Source organism: Zophobas morio, unplaced genomic scaffold (assembly GCF_036711695.1).
Source record: "Zophobas morio isolate AGI-343-1 ecotype UQ-CSIRO unplaced genomic scaffold, CSIRO_AGI_Zmor_V1 ptg000040l, whole genome shotgun sequence".
Lineage (NCBI taxonomy): Eukaryota > Metazoa > Arthropoda > Insecta > Coleoptera > Tenebrionidae > Zophobas > Zophobas morio.
In genome coordinates this window covers 1,713,893-1,728,511 of record NW_026972145.1, presented here as the reverse complement: position 1 = coordinate 1,728,511, position 14,619 = coordinate 1,713,893, and the positions used below count along the sequence as shown (strand labels likewise).

At 36.1% G+C, this 14,619-nt stretch overlaps 1 protein-coding gene across 4 annotated transcripts in view; it reads right to left on the bottom strand.

Annotated features, from left to right (window-relative positions):
* The window catches only part of LOC135140610 (uncharacterized), a 45,337-nt gene that overhangs the window by 3,644 nt on the left and 27,074 nt on the right, over positions 1-14,619 (bottom strand). For 3 of the 4 annotated variants that reach the window (XM_064071233.1, XM_064071235.1, XM_064071234.1), the window contains exons 6-10: positions 9,767-10,123; positions 8,690-9,498; positions 8,192-8,640; positions 6,855-8,139; positions 6,553-6,801 (exon numbers count right to left, since the gene is read on the bottom strand). In XM_064071233.1, coding sequence (XP_063927303.1) covers positions 6,553-6,801; positions 6,855-8,139; positions 8,192-8,640; positions 8,690-9,498; positions 9,767-10,123 — 3,149 coding nt within the window. The remainder of the gene's footprint in view (positions 1-6,552; positions 6,802-6,854; positions 8,140-8,191; positions 8,641-8,689; positions 9,499-9,766; positions 10,124-14,619) is intronic. The other variant, XM_064071236.1, reaches the window with a different exon arrangement.

The window sequence follows — 14,619 nt, the reverse complement described above, 5'->3', positions numbered from 1 at the left end:
AGAATCTCAGGCACCCCTTTTGTTTTGATTTTGAGGTAGTTTATAAGAATCTCGGGGACTCTTTTTGTTTGGTTTTTGAAGTAATTTGAAAGAATCTGCGGGACCTCTTTTGATTTGATTTTGACGTAGATTTGAAAGAATCTCCGGAACTTCTTTTGTTCTGATTTTCAAGTAGTTTGAAAGAATCTCTGGGACACCTTTTGGTTTGTTTTTGAAGTAGTTTGAAAGAATCTCTGGGTACCCTTTTGTTTTGATTTTCAAGTATTTGAAAGAACCTCTGAAAACTTTTTTGTTTTGATTTTGAAGTAGTTTAAAAGAATCTCAGGGACACTTTTCGTTTGGTTTTTGAAGAAGTTTGAAAGAATCTCCGCGACTTCTTTTGTTTTGATTTTGCAGTAGTTTTTAAAGAATCTCCAGGCCTTCTTTTGTTCTGATTTGAAAAAATCTCTGGACCCTTTTTATCTTGTTTTTTAAGTTTTTCATAGAATTTTGGGGATCCCTCGACTTGTTTTTAAATAATTTGAGAATAATCTGCGGGACCCCTTTTGATTGGTTTTTGAAGTAGCTTTGAAAGAATCTCTGCGACTTCTTTTGTTTTGATTTTTAAGTCATTTGACAGAATCTATGGGACTTTTGCTTTGTTTTTGAAGCAGTTTGGTTTTTGAATTAGTTTGGAAAAATCTCCGCGGCCTCTTTTGTTTTGGTTCTGAAGTAGTTTGAAAGAATCTCTAGAACCCCTTTTATCTTGTTTTTGAATTATTTTCATAAAATTCTGGGGATCCCTTGCCTTGTTTTTAAAGTAACTTAAAAATAATATCGGGGACCCCTTGTGTTTGGTTTTTGAAGTAGTTTGAAAGAATCCCCGGGACGTTTTATTCTGTTTTTGCAGTAGTTTGAAAAAATCTTTGAAAGAACCTCCGCCACCTCTTTTGTTTTGATTTTGAACTAGCTTTGAAACAATCTCCGGGACTTCTTTGGTTTCTGACTTTGAAGTAGTTTGAAAGAATCTCTAGGTCCCTTTTTATCGTACTTTTGAAGTATTTTCATAGAATTCTGGAGATCCCTCGCCTTGTTTTCAAAGTAATTTGAAAATAATCTCGGGGACCCCTTTCGTATGGTTTTTGAAGTAGGTTTGAAATAATTTCTGGGACTCCTTTTGTTTGGTTTTTGAAGTAGTTTGAAAGAATCTCGGGAAAATCTTTTGTTTTGATTTTGAGGTATTTTAAAAGAATCTCGGGGACCATTTTTGTTTGGTTTTTAAAGTAGTATAAAAAAATCTCCAGGACCTCTTTTGCTATGTTTTTAAAGTAGCTTTGAAAAAATCTCTGGGACCCCTTTTATCTTGTTCTTGAATTTTTTGAAAGAATTTTGGGGGTCCCTCGCCTTGTTTTTAAAGTAATTTGAAAATAATCTCGGGGACCCCTTTTCTTTTGATTTTGAACTAGCTTTGAAATAATCTCCGGGACTTCTTTTGTTTCTGATTTTGAAGTAGTTTGAAAGAATCTCTAGGTCCCTTTTTACCGTACATATTATTGAAGTTTTTTTCTTAGAATTCTGGAGATCCCTCGCCTTGTTTTCAAAGTAATTTGAAAATAATCTCGGGGACCCCTTTCGTATGGTTTTTGAAGTAGTTTAAAAGAATCTCGCGGAATTTTTTTCTTTTGATTTTGATTTATTTTAAAAGAATCTCCAGGGTCCCTTTTGTGTTGTTTCCGAAGTAGTTTGAAAGAATCTCTGGGAACTCTTTTGTTTTGATTTGGAAGTAGTTTAAAAGAAGTTTATGTTTGGTTTTTGAAGTGGTTTGAAAGAATCTGAGCTCCTTTTTATCGTATTTTTGAAGTATTTTCATAGAATTCTGGGGATTCCTGGCCTTGTTTTTAAAGTAATTTGAAGATAATCTCGGGGACCCCTTTTATTTGGTTTTTGAAGTACAAAGTTTGAATATATCTCCGGCACCCCTTTTATGTTGATTTTGAAGTAGTTTAAAAGAATCTCGGCGACCATTTGTTTGGTTTTTCAAGTAGTTTGAAAGAATTTCCGCGACCTTTTGTTTTAATTTTGAAGTAGCTTTGAAAGAATCTCCGGGACTTCTTTCGTTTGGTGTTTGAAATAGTTTGAAAGAATCTCCGGGACCCCTTTTGTTTTGATTTTGAAGTTGTTTCAAAAAAATTCGGGGAACTCTTTTGTTTTGATTATGAAACAGTTTAAAAGAATCTCGGGGACCCTTTTTGTTTGGTTTTTGAAGTAGTTTGAAAAAAATCTCCGGGACCCCTTTTATGTTGTTTTTGAAGTGGTTTGAAAGAATCTCGGAGACCACATTGCTTTTGATTTTGAAGTAGTTTAAAAGAATCTCTGGGACCCCTTTTGTTTTGATTTGAAAGCAGTTAAAAATAATGTCCGGGAGCTTTTTCGTTTTGATTTTGAAGTAATTTGAAAGAATCTCCGGGATCCCTTTTGCTTTGTTTTTGAAGTAGTTTGAAAGAATCTCGGAAAATACTTGTGTTTGGTTTTTGAAGTGGTATAAAGAATCTCCGTGACCTCTTTTGTTTTGATTTTGAAGTAACTTTGAAAGAATCTCTGGGACCCCTTTTATCTTGTTCTTGAAGTATTTTAGACGAATTTTGGGGATCCCTCGCCTGGTTTTTAAAGTAATTTGAAAATAATCTCGGGGACCCCTTTTGTTTGGTTTTTAAAGTAGTTTGAAAGAATCTCCGGGACCTGTTTTGTTCTGTTTTTGAACCAGCTTTGAAACAATCTCCGGGACTTCTTTTGTTTCTGATTTTAAAGTAGTTTGAAAGAATCTCTAGGTCCCCCCCTTTTTTATCATATTTTTGAAGTATTTTCATAGAATTCTGGAGATGCCTCGCCTTGTTTTCAAAGTAATTTGAAAATAATCGGGGGGACCCCTTTTATATTGTTTTTGAAGTAGTTTCATAGAATCTCGGGGACCCCTTTCGTATGGTTTTTGAAGTAGTTTCATAGAATCTCGGGGAAATCTTGTTTGGTTTTTGAAGTAGTTTAAAAAAATCTCCAGGGCTTCTTTTGCTTGGTTTTTCAAGTAGCTTTGAAAAAATCTCTGGGACTCCTTTTGTTTGGTTTTTGAAGTAATTTGAAAAAATCTCGGAGATCTCTTTCGTATGGTTTTTGAAGTAGTTTGAAAGAACCTCTGTGGCGTGGACTCTTTCGTTCTGATTTTGAAGTATTTTAAAAGAATCTCGGGGACCATTTTTGTTTGGTTTTTGAAGTAGTTTAAAAAATTCCAGGACCTCTTTTGCTTTATTTTTAAAGTAGCTTTGAAAAAATCTCTGGGACTCCTTTTGTTTATTTTTTGAAGTAGTTTCATAGAATCTCGGGGAAATCTTTTGTTTGGTTTTTGAAGTAGTTTAAAACAAATTCCAGGACCTCTTTTGCTTGGTTTTTAAAGTAGCTTTGAAAAAATCTCTGAGACTCCTTTTGTTTTGTTTTTGAAGTAGTTTGAAAAAATCTCGGGGACCCCTTTCGTAAGGTTTTTGAAGTAGTTTGAAAGAGCCTCTGTGCGTGGACTTTTTCGTTCTGATTTTGAAGTAGTTTAAAAGAATCTCGTGGAAATCTTTGTTTTAATTTTGAAGTATTTTAAAACAATCTCGGGGACCATTTTTGTTTGGTTTTTGAAGTAGTTTAAACAAATCTCCAGGGCCTCTTTTGCTTTGTTTTTAAAGTAGCTTTGAAAAAATCTCTGGGACTCCTTTTGTTTTGTTTTTGAAGTAGTTTGAAAGAATCTCGGGGACCCCTTTCGTATGGTTTTTGAAGTAGTTTCATTTCATCGAATCTGGGGGAAATTTTTGTTTGGTTTTTGAAGTAGTTTAAAAAAATCTCCAGGACCCAATTTTGCTTTGTTTTTAAAGTAGCTTTGAAAGAATCTCTAGGACTCCTTTTGTTTGATTTTTGAAGTAGTTTGATAGAATCTCGGGGACCCTTTTCGTATGGTTTTTGAAGTAGTTTGAAAGAACCTCTGTGGCCTCTTTCGTTTTGATTTTGAAGTAGTTTAAAAGAATCTTGGGAAAATCTTTTGTTTTTATTTTGAAGTAATTTAAAAGAATCTCGGGGACCATTTTTGTTTGGTTTTTGAAGTAGTTTAAACAAATCTCCAGGACCTCTTTTGCTTTGCTTTTAAAGTAGTTTGAAAGAATCTCGGGGACCCCTTTCGTATGGTTTTTGAAATGGTTTCATTTCATCGAATCTGGGGGAAATTTTTGTTTGGTTTTTTAAGTAGTTTAAAAAAATCTCCAGGACCCAATTTTGCTTTGTTTTTAAAGTAGCTTTGAAAAAATCTCTGGGACTCTTTTTGTTTGGTTTTTGAAGTAGTTTGAAAGAATCTCGGGGACCCCTTTCGTATGGTTTTTAAAGTAGTTTGAAAGAACCTTCGTGGCCTCTTTCGTTTTGATTTTGAAGTAGTTTAAAAGAATCTCGGGGAAATCTTTTCGTTTTGATTTTGAAGTATTTGAAAAGAATCTCGGGGACCATTTTTGTTTGGTTTTTGAAGTAGTTTAAAAAAAAATCTCCAGGGCCTCTTTTGCTTTGTTTTTAAAGTAGCTTTAAATAATCTCTGGGACTCCTTTTGTTTGGATTTTGAAGTGGTTTGAAAAAATCTCGGGGATCCCTTTAGTATGGTTTTTGAAGTAGTTTGAAAGAACCTTCGTGACCTCTTTCGTTTTGATTTTGAAGTAGTTTAAAAGAATCTCGGGGAAATCTTTTCGTTTTGATTTTGAAGTAGTTTAAAAAAATCCCAGGACTTCTTTTGCTTTGTTTTTAAAGTAGCTTTGAAAGAATCTCTGAGACTAATTTTGTTTGGTTTTTGAAGTAGTTTCATAGAATCTCGGGGAAATCTTTTGTTTGGTTGTTAAAGTATTTAAAAAAAATCTCCCCCACCTCTTTTGCTTTGTTTTTAAAGTAGTTTTGAAAAAATCTCTGAGACTCCTTTTGTTTGGTTTTTGAAGTAGTTTGAAAGAATCTCGGGGACCCCTTTCGTATGGTTTTTAAAGTAGTTTGAAAGAACCTTCGTGGCCTCTTTCGTTTTGATTTTGAAGTAGTTTAAAAGAATCTCGGGTAAATTTTTCGTTTTGATTTTGAAGTATTTTAAAAGAATCTCGGGGACCATTTTTGTTTGGTTTTTGAAGTAGTTTAAAAAAAAATCTCCAGGGCCTCTTTTGCTTTGTTTTTAAAGTAGCTTTAAATAATCTCTGGGACTCCTTTTGTTTGGTTTTTGAAGTAGTTTGAAAGAATCTCGGGTAAATCTTTTGTTTTGATTTTGAAGTAGTTTAAAAGAATCTCGGGGACCTCTTTTATTTTGATTTTAAAATAGTTTGAAAGAATCTCCGGGAACCCCTTTTGTTTGGTTTTTGAAGCGATTTGAAAGAATGTCAGGTACATTTTTTATATTGATTTTGAAGTAGTTTAAAATAATCTCCGGGACATCTTTTGTTTTGATTTTGAAGTAGTTTAAAAGAATCTCGGACACCCTTTTTGTTTGGTTTTTGAAGTAGTTTGAAGGAATCTCCGGAACTTCTTTTGTTCTGAATTTGAAGTAGTTTGAAAGAATCTCTGGGACCCTTTTGTTTGGTTTTTGAAGTAATCTAAAAAAACCTCCGGGCTCCATTTTATGTTGTTTTTGAAGCAGTTTGAAAGAATCTCTGGACCCCTTTTACTTTGTTTTTGAAGTATGTAGTTTGAAAGAATCTCCGGGACTTCGTTAGTTTTGATTTTGAAGCAGTTTAAAAAGAATCTTGGGGATTCCTTTGTTTTAATTTGGAAATAGTTTGAAAGAATCTCTGGGACCCATTTTTCTTGTTTTTGAAGTATTTTGAGAATCCCTCGCCTTGAATTTAAAGTAATTTGAATATAATCTCGGGCGTTTTTGTTTGGTTTTTGAAGTAGTTTGAAAGAACCTCCGCCACGTGTTTTCTTCTGTTTTTGAAAAGGTTTGAAAAAAATCTCGAGGACCCCTTTTGTTTGATTTTTTAAGTAGTTCGAAAGCATCTCTGGAACCCCTTTTATTTGGTTCTTGAAGTAGTTTTAAAGAATCTCGGGGACCTCTTTTCTTTTGATTTTGAAGTAGTTTGAAAGAATCTCCAGGACCTCTTTTGTTTTGATTTTGAAGTAGTTTGAAAGAATCTCGGGGAGCCCTTTTGTTTGGTTTTTGCAGTAGTTTGAAAGCATCTCGGGGACCCCTTTTGTTTGGTTTTTGAAGTAGTTTTTTAGATTCTGGCACACTTACAAGTGCCTCCGAAAAATTCACGATTTCCAGATTATTCTGACCCGCTCCATGAGATTTTAAAACTGATAAAATTGTTGCACCCATAACCTGATGCTAACAACTAATAATAAATGATCTGAATGGGTAAACCTTAACCTCATTTTCGTAATGACTATGAGTTATATACTATACACAACTTACAAGTACCTACCATATTACCCCAAATTCATCAGAAATTTTCTAGTAAACCGAAAAAAATTCAAACTACTATTTTAAAAATTACGACTAGTCGAAATTCATTCTCAGACTCGTGTACGTACCACTTGTCGCAGTAATCACATCGCAATTTAGCGACAGACGACAAACTCGCTTCTCCCGTCGGAATAAAAATCTGCTGAACAATCGCCTTCGCTTGATACTTAATAAGTATCTGCAGCCAATACTCCACGGTCTTATCCAACGGTATATCCTTGACGTTGCTCGCAATCACACTATCGTGTTTCTCTTGACAATGCGTAGCGATAGTGTCGAAAGTCACCGACGCAAAATCGCACGAATTACACTTAAACCTGCAACAAATCAATCAACTTCCTTTTTTTTTTAATAAAACACCCAATACAACCTATAGCACTTCAGCTCCGTCAACATGTGGTAAACAAACGGCCCCACTTTCCTGTTTCGGTACTTCAAACAAATCGGGCACTTGAACGCTTTGGCAACCGGAGCGCACAACTTCCCGTACATGTTGAACAAAATATCTTCGCTGAGAAACTCCCTCTCGACTTCGGTTTTCACTTCGGGGGTTTCCCCGCTGTCTATGTCGATCAGTAGCTCGTTGTCGGCGCTATCGTCCAGCCTTGGCGTTTCGTCTTCGTCGTCGTCGTCGTCGTCGATGACGATCACCGTTTCGTCGATTTTGGGAGCTTCTTTGGTTTCTTCTTTACCGACGTGGAGGTTTTTGCTGCACTCGTCTATACCTTTAGCGACTGCGTCTATCGCAAGGTCTAGATTGGAACTTCCGGTGGGTGTCGCATCTGCGCTACTACTACTATTACTAACACTCGTTGTGGTAGGTGTGACCGGAGTCGTCGGACTACTCGTTGCCACCGCGACCGTGCTGGGTCTCCCCACGGGCCCTTTTTTCCCTTTTTGCGGCGACGTTTCCTCGAATAAAATCCCCCTGATGTGTCGCACCCTTGGCCTGTCGCGTTGCCACAACGGGGTGGTATCAAACTGTTTCTGACTAGCGCCCCCCTGCGCCGTCCCCTCGCTCTTATAATACACATAAATAATATCAGTCTCGCTATTCGGGTGACCATCCTTGAAATGCCCCTCGAAAGTACTCTTATCGTCCGACTTATACGAACACAACGTGCACTTAAACTGTGCATTTATATCGTGCTTGTTGAAAATATGCGCCAGAATGTCACTCTTCGCCGCACACCGATATTTACACATCCCGCAATGCCACGGCTTCGTCCACTTGATATTCGACGCGGGAGGCGGATCCACCGCGCTAGCCACGCCCACACTCATCACCGATTGCTCCACGTCCACAATCTCCGCCTCCAGCGCCCGAATCGTGATCGTATTGGCCCCCTTCTCGTGCTTATCCGCCGCGTGCTTGTCCACCTTGTGCCGCAGATTATGCACGAACGAGCACCCCGAACACTTGTACAAATGCAAATCGTGCAGTTTGAGGTGTTTCAGAAACACTTCGACGTCCGTCTTCAGGGTCAGTTTGCAGTGGGCGCACGTGAACGACGGCTCTTGCACGTGGAGGGCGTGCAAGTGGTGCCGGAGGTTGGCCTCTTCGAGACAGAGGTAGTTGCAGCCGTCTGCGCAACACACGTAGCGCCGGTTCAAGGGCACGTAGGCGGGGACGTGGTTTTGCTCCTCCTTGATAGCTGAAACACATGAGTTTTAATTGGTGGTGGGATACTACATTGTAGGTCGAACCTTTCGGCTCGGTTTTGACTCCGCCCATTCGGGAAGTAGCCCCGGCGATTGAGCTGAGCGCGAGGTTGGTCATCTTGTCGAACATGCGTTCGTTTTTGTCTAGACATGGGACTGGGTTGACTGGGGCGATGTCGGGGACGCTCTTCTCCGCCGAGTGGAACTGGAGGTGCCTCACCAGGTTCGTGCGTACCTTGGTACTGTACGAACATAAAGCACACTTTACGTCGGAGTTGAAGATGTAGCGTTTCGGGAGCTTGTCGATTTCGTCGGGGCTGTAGATGGATTTGAGTCCACCCAGGATGGGTATGCTGGGTCCCTCTTTTCCCATGTCCGAGTCCATAGTGGACACCGGACGCAGGATGAACTCGTCCCGGTCCATGTTGGTCTTGGTCGGGACCACCGGGGTGGTGATGGTGTTGGACACGCTGTGTTTACCCCGCATGTGAACCCTGCAACTCAAGTCAGTCAAACCCAAGTCGGGCACCAGTTTTTACTTACCGTAACGCAAACGGCGACGGGAACTTCTTCACGCACAACGAACACCCGAACCGCAGCTGCCCGTGGTATTGTATGTGCTCCAGGAGTCCGTGCGGGTTCTTAAACAACCTCTCGCAGTGCACGCACTTGTAGGGTTTAGCCGTGTTATTCGCATCCCTGCACTGCGTCGAATGCATAGTATGCGCTTTGAAGTCCTTAGTATTCGAAAAGGAAATATCGCAGAACGCACACCGGTACAACTGGTACCCGATCAACCCGAAGCTCTTCAACATATCCCCGGCTTCGTTGAGCTCCTGGGAGTCGCTTTCGTCGCCCGAGGCTAACACAACACTGGCTATCTCACCCTCGAGACTCAACGGATCGACGATGTTGTCGCCACTATTGTCCACGCTATTATCGCTTTCCTCCACCGACACCGTCACCGGGTCTTCCTTGGCGGGCTCCTTCTCCTTAGTAACGGCTTCGGGGGCGGCGGACGTCGACGCGAAAACAAACGGTGCAGCCGAGGTTTCTTTGTTCAAAGCGGTGAACAGCTGCACGGGTTTGGACGTGGGGGTGTTGGGGATGATGGCGATGATCTTCTTGCTTTCGGTGGAGTTGGGTTGGAGGATGGACAGCGGAACGAGCGTGACGTTCTTAGGGGGTTCGACGGGCTTTGGCGACTCCCTCTGTTTTTCCGTGGTCAGAACAAACTGGGGTTTGTCGGCCTGGAGGATCGTGAACTGCTGCACATTAACGCTTTCGAGGAGCTCGTCGTTGAGGTACCGGATTTTCGAGCAGGCGACGTCAGAGTAGCCTTGGTTGCCGCCCTAAACACACCACAATCAACACATTGTTACTATTATCACTATTACTATTACTAAATATACAGAGAGAGCGCTATAAGTCACTGCTGCGTTTAGTTGTGCTTAATATTTTTTCTAAGACCACGTGCCAAGACTTTTCAAATAATTTCGTTTTGCAAATTTCTTTCCGAGCTAGGGCTGCTAGAGGACTCTAGGTGCTGTGTACACTGCCTGAGCACTCTGTCAGCTCTAACTAGAGCAGCTCTTCGACAAAATTACAGTGTACACGTACCTGTACAGAGTCGTTCGAGTCGTCGTCGTCGTCTACCACGGTCGTGGGTGTGGGTGGATCGTCGACCACGGTTTCCTGGTTGCTGGGTGGAGTGGGGGTTACCGAGTCCCGGACTAATTTTAGTAGGCGTTTGTTATCGCGGTAGCGTTGGGAGTACTCCCTGGCTAATTCGCGTCTTCGTTGTAATTTATTCTGGCGAATTTGTTCTTCGGTTTGTTCGTCTGGCGGGACCGATTTCTGGTGGGCTTCTTCGCGCTTTTTTTGGCGGTGTTTTTTCATGCGGGCGTTGGCTAATTGGCGTTTTCGGGTTAGTTTAGAGGCGGGTTCGGGGGTTTCGTCCGTGTTCGAGATTTCGATCTGGAGAAGGCAATGTTCTGAATTTGTGTTCCATTTTGTTGTTTTCTCAAAATGTTAAAAAGGTAAGAAATATTAAGCACAACCAAACGCAGCAGTGGCGTTCAGCTGACGTTTTGCGTCGAAACGTATTTTCCAAAATTTTTGGCGATTTTTAGACAATTTTCCAGATTTCGTTTTTTCTGCGATTTTTTTGACCATTTTTCAAGCACCTTTCAAAAATTGCTAAATATATTTTGTCGTAGCTTCAATTTTTGAAAAATCCAACAATTTTTCCAGAATCAATTAAATGAAAAACCACCATTTTCGATATATTTTACAAATTCCATTTTCAAACCGAATTAGATGGAATTTTTCACCGTTTTCCGTGATAGATATTTACAAAAATTTCAATTTTGACCCGAATTTTTGGAAAATTTTGGTTCGAGGCCATCAATTTTTTCAATAAATTCGTCGAAATCTATTTCCCAGAATTTTCTGCGAATTGTTTGGGCAACTTTCCAAAAATCTCATTTTTTCGCACAATTTTTGGGGGATATTTTGACCGTTTTTCCAACAATTTTTCGAGAATCAATTAAATGAAAACCAGTATTTTCCAGATGATTAAAAAAAATTCCTTTTTAAACAGAATTTTGGGGAATTTTTCAAAAATCTTGGTCAGGGATCACCACCGTAGGATTTTTTTTACAGTTTTCCGTGATAAATATTTACAAAATTTAATTTTTGGCCGAATTTTTGAAAAATCATCAATGTTTTTAATCAATTCGTCAAAATCTATTTTCCCGAATTTTTTGGGCAACTTCTCAAAAATCTCATTTTTTCTCAGAATTTTTTCAGGATTTTTTGACTGTTTTTCAAGTACATTTCGAAAATTAGTAAAAATTTTTCAAAATCTAGATCGTAAAAACTTTTTGAAAATTTTGGTCCGAGAATCAATTCGTCGAAATGTATTTCTCAGAATGTTTTGCAAATTTTTCACAAATCTCAATTTTTCTCTGAATTTTTTGAAAATTTTTTGGCAACTTTCCAAAAATCTAATTTTTTCCAAGATTTTTTTTGAGGATTTTTTGATCGTTTTTCAAGCATCTGTCGAAAATTACTCAAAGACATTATTTTGGGCTTAATTTTTTTCGAAAATTCCAACAATTTTTGCGAAATCAATGAAACGAAAAACGACCATTTTCGAGATTAAAAAAAAAATCCATTTTCAATCCAAATTTTAAGTAATTTTCAAAAATCATGATCAGGAACCACTGGAGGAATTTTTTTACCGTTTTCCGTGGTTACAAAATTTCATTTTTTAGCCGAATTTTTGATAAATTTTGGTCCGAGGCCATCAATGTTATTAATCAATTCGTCGAAATGTATTTTCTCGAATTTTTTGGGCAATTTTCAAAAATCTCATTTTTCTCAAGATTTTTGAGGATTTTTTTGACTAATTTTTAAGTACATTTCGAAAATTACTAAAAATATTTTCCTGTCGACTTCGACTTGTAGAAATCATTTTCGGCTTCAATTTTTCGAAAATTCCAACAATTTTTCCACAATCAATTACATGAATTTTGGTCCGAGACTACGTTTTTCGAATCAATTCGTCGAAATGTATTTTCCAGGAAGTTCTGCAAATTTTTCAAAAATTTCAATTTTTCTCTGAATTTTTTGAAAATTTTTAGTCAACTTTACAAACATCTCATTGCTCAGAATTTTTTAAAGACTTTTAGGCAACTTCAAAAGTCTCGATTTGTCGGATTTTTTGAAGATTTTAAGACAATTTTCCAAAAATTGTTTTTTTCCTGCGAATTTTTTGAGAAGAAATATGTCTAAAAAAATATTTTTAAACCGAATTTTTGGAAAATCTAAGTGCGAGACCAACGTTTTCCGAATCATTTCGTCAAAATGTATTTTTCAGGATGTTTTGCACATTTTTAGGCAATTTTTTCAAAAATTTAAATTTTTCTCAGAATTTTTTTCAAATTTTTAAGCAAATTCCTAAAATCTCATTTTTACTAAGAATTTTTTGGGTGGATTTTTTGACAGCTTTCAAGTACCTCTGGAAAATTACTCAAAGTCATCATTTCGACTTGTCGAAGTTATTTTTGGCTTCATTTTTTTCGAAAGTGCCAACAATTTTTCTAGAATCTATTAAATGAAAAACGACCATTTTCGAGATATAAAAAAAATCCATTTTCAAACCGAATTTTAAGCAATTTTTCAAAAATCTTGACCACCGTAGGAATTTTTTGACCGTTTACAAAATTTCACTTTTTAGACGAATTTTTGGAAAATTTTTCCCCGAGGCCATCAATTTTTTTAATTAATTCCAAATAAATTTTTTTGCCGAAGTTTTGGGAGACTTTTCTCTCATAATTTTTTGAAAATGTAGTCAACGTTACAAACATCTCATATTTTTCTCTGAATTTTTTGATTTTTTAGGCAACTTCAAAAATTTCAATTTTTCTCGAATTTTTTTGGAGATTTTTACACAATTTTCAAAAAATTTCGTGTTCTCTGTGACTTTTTTTGAGTTTTTCAAACATTTTTCGCAAATTACTAAAAAATTTTTATTGTAAATTTTGACTTCTAGAAGTTATTTTGGGCCTCAACTTTTCAAAAATTCCAACAATTTTTCCAGAATCAACTAAATGAAAAACCATTTTAAAAATATTAAAAAAAAAATCCATTTGCAAACCGAATTTTAAGGAATTTTCCAAAATTCTTAGTCAGAGCCCACCCACCACCGTAGGACTTTCTTGATCATTTTCAGTGATAGATATTTACAAAATTTCATTTTTTAGCCGAATTTTTGGAAAATTTTGGCCCCAGGCCACCAATTTTTTAAATTAGTTCCAAATTTTTTTGCGAATTTTTGGGCGACTTCAAAAATCCCAATTTCTCTCATAATTTTTTGGAGATTTAGTCAACTTTACAAATATCTCATTTTTCTTAGAATTTTTGGAAGACTTTTAGGCAACTTCAAAAATTAAACTTTTTCTCAAATTTTTTTGAAGATTTTTACACAATTTTCAAAAATTTCGTTTTTTCTGAGAATTTTTTGAGTTTTTTTTACCTTTCGTAAATAACTAAAAAAAATTTATTGTAGATTTTGACTTGTAGAAGTTATTTTCGGCTTCAATTTTTTGAAAATTCCAACAATTTTTCCATAATCAATTAAATGAAAAACCATTTTTGAAATACCTTATTAAAAAAAAATCCATTTACAAACCGAACTTTAAGGAATTTTTCAAAAAAAAAAAAAATTAATCTGCCACCGTAGGAACTTTTTGACTATTCCCAAGAAATATGTTTAAAAAAATATGTTTTTTGACCGAATTTTTGGAAAATCTTAGCCCGAGACCATCAATGTTTTAAATTGATTCCAGAATTATATGTGAATTTTTGAGCAACTTTTCAAAAATCTTATTTTTTCTCAGAATTTTTTGAGGATTATTAGGCAATTTCAAAAATCCTCAATTTTTCTCTGATTTTTTTGACGATTTTTAGACTCTACTCTGTAATTTCTCTGCTAAATAAATAAATAAATAAAAATTTTCCAAAAAAATTTCGAACGAATTTTTTGTTTTTTTTACCGTTTTCCAAGCACCTTTCGCAAATTCAAAAAAATATTTTATTGTAGTTTTTAACTTGTAGAAGTTATTTTCAGCTTCAATTTTTTGAAAATTCCAACAATTTTTCCACAATCATTTAAAAAAAAACATTTTCGAGATATTAAAAAAAATGCATTTGCAAACAGAACTTCGAGAAATTTTTCAAAAAAAATCTTGATCTGCCACCGCAGGAACTCTGACGGTTTTCCAAGAAATATGTTAAAAAAAAATATATTTTTTAAACGAATTTTTGGAAAATCTTGCCTCGAGACCATCAATAACTATGTAACGTTTTTGGAATCAATTCGTCAAAATGTATTCCCCAGAATGTTTTGCAAATTCTTAGTTAATTTTTTTCAAAAATAGCAATTTTTTTTAGAATTTTGTAAAAAATTTTAGGGAAGTTTTCAAAAATCTCATTTTTTTAAGAATTTTTTTTGGGGAATTTTTTAATTGTTTTTCAAACACATTTCGAAAATTACTTGAAGTCATTTTCTTGTACATTTTGACTTGCAGAAATTATTTTCGACTTCATTTTTTCGAAAAATAACAATTTTATCAGAATCGTTAAAATATAATTTTTTGCCGTTAGTAAACTTCGAAAATTACCAAAGACATTTTATTGCAGATTTCCAATTATGGAAGTTATTTTCGGTTTGGACAATTCCAGGTGAAAAACGATTTAAAAAATTCCATTTTCCAACCTAATTTTACAGAATTTTTCAAAAATCGTCAGCTCGTCGAAATATATTTTCCAGAATTTTTTAAGAATTTTTAATTAATTTTTCAAAAACCTATTTTCTAATTAGATTATAAAATTTTTTACGGTTTTTCGAGCACCCTTCGAAAATTATCCAAAGACATTTTCTTGTAGATTTCCAGTTGTACAACTTA